Source organism: Protobothrops mucrosquamatus, unplaced genomic scaffold, assembly GCF_001527695.2.
Source record: "Protobothrops mucrosquamatus isolate PMUCROS unplaced genomic scaffold, P.Mucros_1.0 scaffold181, whole genome shotgun sequence".
In the NCBI taxonomy this organism is placed as follows: Eukaryota; Metazoa; Chordata; class Lepidosauria; order Squamata; family Viperidae; genus Protobothrops; species Protobothrops mucrosquamatus.
This window is the reverse complement of record NW_015386540.1, coordinates 352-4379: the sequence shown is the minus strand read 5'-3', so window position 1 is coordinate 4379 and position 4028 is coordinate 352. Positions and strand designations below refer to the sequence as shown.

At 35.0% G+C, this 4028-nt stretch overlaps 1 protein-coding gene across 1 annotated transcript; it reads right to left on the bottom strand.

Annotated features, from left to right (window-relative positions):
• Positions 1-1470: 1470 nt before the first annotated feature.
• LOC107285490 (histone H3.3-like) lies at positions 1471-2313 on the bottom strand. The gene has a single exon (XM_015813677.2). It carries the CDS (start codon positions 2212-2214, stop codon positions 1804-1806), a length of 411 nt encoding a protein of 136 aa, XP_015669163.1. The 5' UTR covers positions 2215-2313; the 3' UTR covers positions 1471-1803.
• Positions 2314-4028: the final 1715 nt, after the last annotated feature.

Genomic DNA, 4028 nt, shown 5'->3' with positions numbered 1-4028 from the left:
TCATTCAGAACTTAACATGTCATTCTGGTCTCCCTATTTATTCACTGCTGTTGTAGAAGTGGAAAAAATACAGATCAGAAAGGGAAGCTTACAAGTTTACCATCTTTTCCTTGAAGAAAAAAATGACAAAGATTGACATCAACTTTTTAAAATTATTTTCATATACATCCTGCCAACTTCTTGACCATCAAGGCGGGAAATAGACCCAATTAGAATACTGAAAACAAATGAAATTGCAACTCCTAGACCTCACAGATTTTTTTTAAACCAGCTCCAGACCATAATTTTCACACGCATATGTACAATACACACACTCCTTCTTCCACTTGATATGGGCTCTAGAATGCCATGTGCTGAGCCTCAGCAGGTTATCTCTTATTTTCTTCTAAAATATATCTGAAAAAGAAATCTACTTAGAGACTCAGCAAAACAATTGAACTTGCTGTCAAGAAGTTTTGCAGAGGTTTTATTAGCTAGAGGAGTCCAATAAATGTTCATGGTTTGCCAAGAAATATTAGAGTTCTGAGAACTGAAGACAAGAGACTTTTGAACTACAGCAGATATGAGTACTGAGTATTTTTTTAAGTTGACTTTTCTTTAAGCCACGTTTGGATTCATAGCCAGAAGAAACATAAACATTAATATTATTTCATTTTTCCCACCAGCCTTAATATTGGCTAAAAACAACTAATTTGATATTGTGCTGACTTTAGAACACTACATTTCTGTCATTGGGAAATGGATTCTGCTTGGGGATAATGTTACTTTGGACTTTCCATATTCATTTATTTGACTTTCTATTTGAGATATTAAAAATAAAATTGTATTGCTGCCTTTATTATTAGGGTATTGAAAGCAGAAATCCCTTCCTCTCACTTTTTTTCTTGCTTCTCCTCTGTCTTATTCATGTTAATCACAGAAAAAGATAAAATGTGAGGCAATTTTATTGGGATTATCCAGGGGATTGGGAAATGAGATATATCATTCTGGCCTAAGTGAGTTAGGGTTCATGAGTGAGATGATATTTAAACATTGGGATTTACAAATCACTGTCAGTAATAAATGCTTAGCATGAACTAATTCCTGTACATTTATTAGATGGATTTTCTGGGAATCTCATAGTTAGTTAGGTTCAAATCCTATTGACAATTTGAACAAATGCTTATCTTGATCTGTCTTACTAGTTCTTCCAAGGCATTTCAATAATATCTTAGAATTCATTCATCCATCCATGATCCATTGTCTTCAATGTGTTTTATTTTCCTAATTCTTACCCAATATTTTCTATTTTTCTATATTTTATATATTTTAGTCATTTGTCAGCCCATATCACTTGCCCAAGATATGAGTTTCTGTTTGTTGATCATATCATAAAGTGAGCAATCAGTCTTTATGTGGTCCAGGACAGATGCCTCAATTCTTTTCATGGTCCATGACACTTTTTTTTTTTTTAAGTTATAACCAGTTTTATTGCAAAAGGACCCTGTACACATTTATATCAATTCTAGTACCTTACAATTTTAGCTACCCAACAAGTCATTAACATACAGAAACATGCATGAAAAGCAAGAAAGATCACCCATCCCTTCTGCATATTAGCAACTTGTCACTATTGAGCAACAGGGCTCACATCACTGAGTTTTATGTGAACAGTCACTGTTAGCATTCATCCTGAGTGAAAGATGGAATGACTTAAGTACAAATGTAACATATTATAAACAATTTCATACAAAAAAAGTCACAAATTGAAACCAAAGTATTTTACAGAATTTACTACAAAACACCATAAAAACTGCTTCCTTTTTAAGCCCTCTCTCCCCGTATCCTACGAGTTAACTGGATGTCTTTGGGCATAATGGTAACTCTCTTGGCATGGATGGCACAGAGATTTGTGTCTTCAAACAGACCCACCAGATAGGCTTCACTAGCCTCCTGCAGTGCACCAATGGCTGCGCTCTGGAACCTTAAGTCTGTCTTGAAATCTTGGGCAATCTCCCTTACGAGTCTCTGAAATGGAAGTTTGCGAATCAAAAGTTCTGTTGACTTTTGGTAATGGCGAATCTCACGCAGTGCCACAGTACCAGGTCTGTAGCGATGAGGTTTCTTGACTCCACCAGTAGAGGGGGCGCTTTTTCTAGCAGCTTTAGTAGCCAGCTGTTTACGTGGAGCTTTGCCACCAGTGGATTTACGGGCAGTCTGCTTGGTACGGGCCATTTTTCTTTACTCTTCTCTTTTAGGAACAAATCCTTTTTAAAAAACACTTCCGCTGTAAGTACACAAATAGTACGTACTGCACACCCTCCGAAGAAACCTTAACTGTCATGGTCCATGACACTTTTGATAACTACATCCAAATTCATAATTTGAAAGTATCTCTCTTTTGCTTTGTCTCAATGTCCAAAAATGTTACTCATCCATTAACCTTGCAAAAAATGTTTTCATTATATTCAGATTACTGTTATCAGTGAAATGTTCTCTTTCATGATCTTTTCTAAGTTTGCCATTGCCTTCTTCTCTAAGATTAATCTTTTCTTTACTTCTACAGTACATCATCCCTCTTTATCTATTTTTGACTCCAAGGAAACAAGCTATATACCAGCTTCATTTCTTTGCCATCAACTATAAGTTCACTAAACATATAAGTTAATATTATCTTTGTCTTATCTTCTTAATATTTAACATTAGCCCAGATTTTCATGTTTATTTGTTCTTTTATAATGACTACTTCTAAGTCTTCTTTGGTTTGGGTTAATAAAGTGGTACTGTCTGCATATTTCAGATTGCTAGTATTTGGTTTTCAGTTAATTCCAGCTTTCATTTCTTCCAATTCTATTGTTTCTATATTTACAATGTAAGTTAAACACATGTGGAGACAATGTGGATCTTTATCTCACTCCCCTTCCTATTTTCTGATTCTCCAAATTCAGTTCTTACAGTAGCTTCTTGTTCATTGGAAAGTTTTTTAGGAGAAACAAACAGATGCTTTCCAATGCCCATTAGTTTTAATATATTCTCTATTAAAACGAATGCCCATTAGTTTTAATATATTCTCTACTAAAACTGAAGGCAGGTTTGTGGTAGTAGTTAAAAGCAGCAAGTTAGAAAGTGGACAATTTTGAATTCTACATATTGTAAGGTCTAGAAAGCCACTATTCTTTACAGGCAAAAAGCAAATGGTGGGATTCAGTCTGGAAGAGGCAGTTAAAATGTCTTTCCGTGATTGGCTGTTAGCCAATGGAGAAATGGAACCAGGAGTATAGTGGTAGAAGGTAGAGACAGAAAAGTCACACATGTTTTATTTATTTTCAGTATTACATTGTTGCTTTGCTCACTTATACCTGTGTTAAAGTTTTCTGTCTCTCCATTACTTTATTTGTTATTGGTTGTCCATTTTCTGAGTAATGACTCCTACCTCTACTATGCAAATCTAGGCCTCTATAACTTGATCCAGCTATCTTTTCCTTCAATAATTTCCTTTATCATCATTGCTGAAATTAAAATATTTTATTCATTGTTACTTGAGTGTAGGGTTTGTAACGTCACCACACAATCAAAAACCATTTGCATTGTTTAAAGGGGAAAGCAGAGCTATTTATTTAGAAGTATAATCTTGGGGAAGGATGAGATTTCCTGTTCCTCCCCATCCAAATTCCAAAAGATGTGAGAAAAGAAAGACATTCCCCATGCAAGAATAGGGAGTGGCAAGTAGAATTCTCTCACTTGGGGCTCAGCAGCTACAATTGAACTTACCAACTCAGTAAAGGAAGTAGGAAGTTAAAGATCCCAAAATGGGAACTGGAAAGGTTAGTCAGCATTGTATTTATTTATTTATTAAATTTATTTGCTGCCATTTCAAACCACAAGATGACTCTGGGTGGATTACAATGTTATGTATTAACATTATGTATGTTGTGTTTACAGTATGGCATGGCGTGGCATGGCATAGCATGAGTAATTTAGAAAAAAAACCTGATACAGTCCTATGTAAGCTCTTTGATTTCATGTCAATCTGCCTTTTCTGAAATCTG

Excerpts from the sequence above, each read along its gene's own strand:
- LOC107285490 (XM_015813677.2), bottom strand. The coding sequence starts at position 2,214 with ATGGCCCGTACCAAGCAGACTGCCCGTAAATCCACTGGTGGCAAAGCT.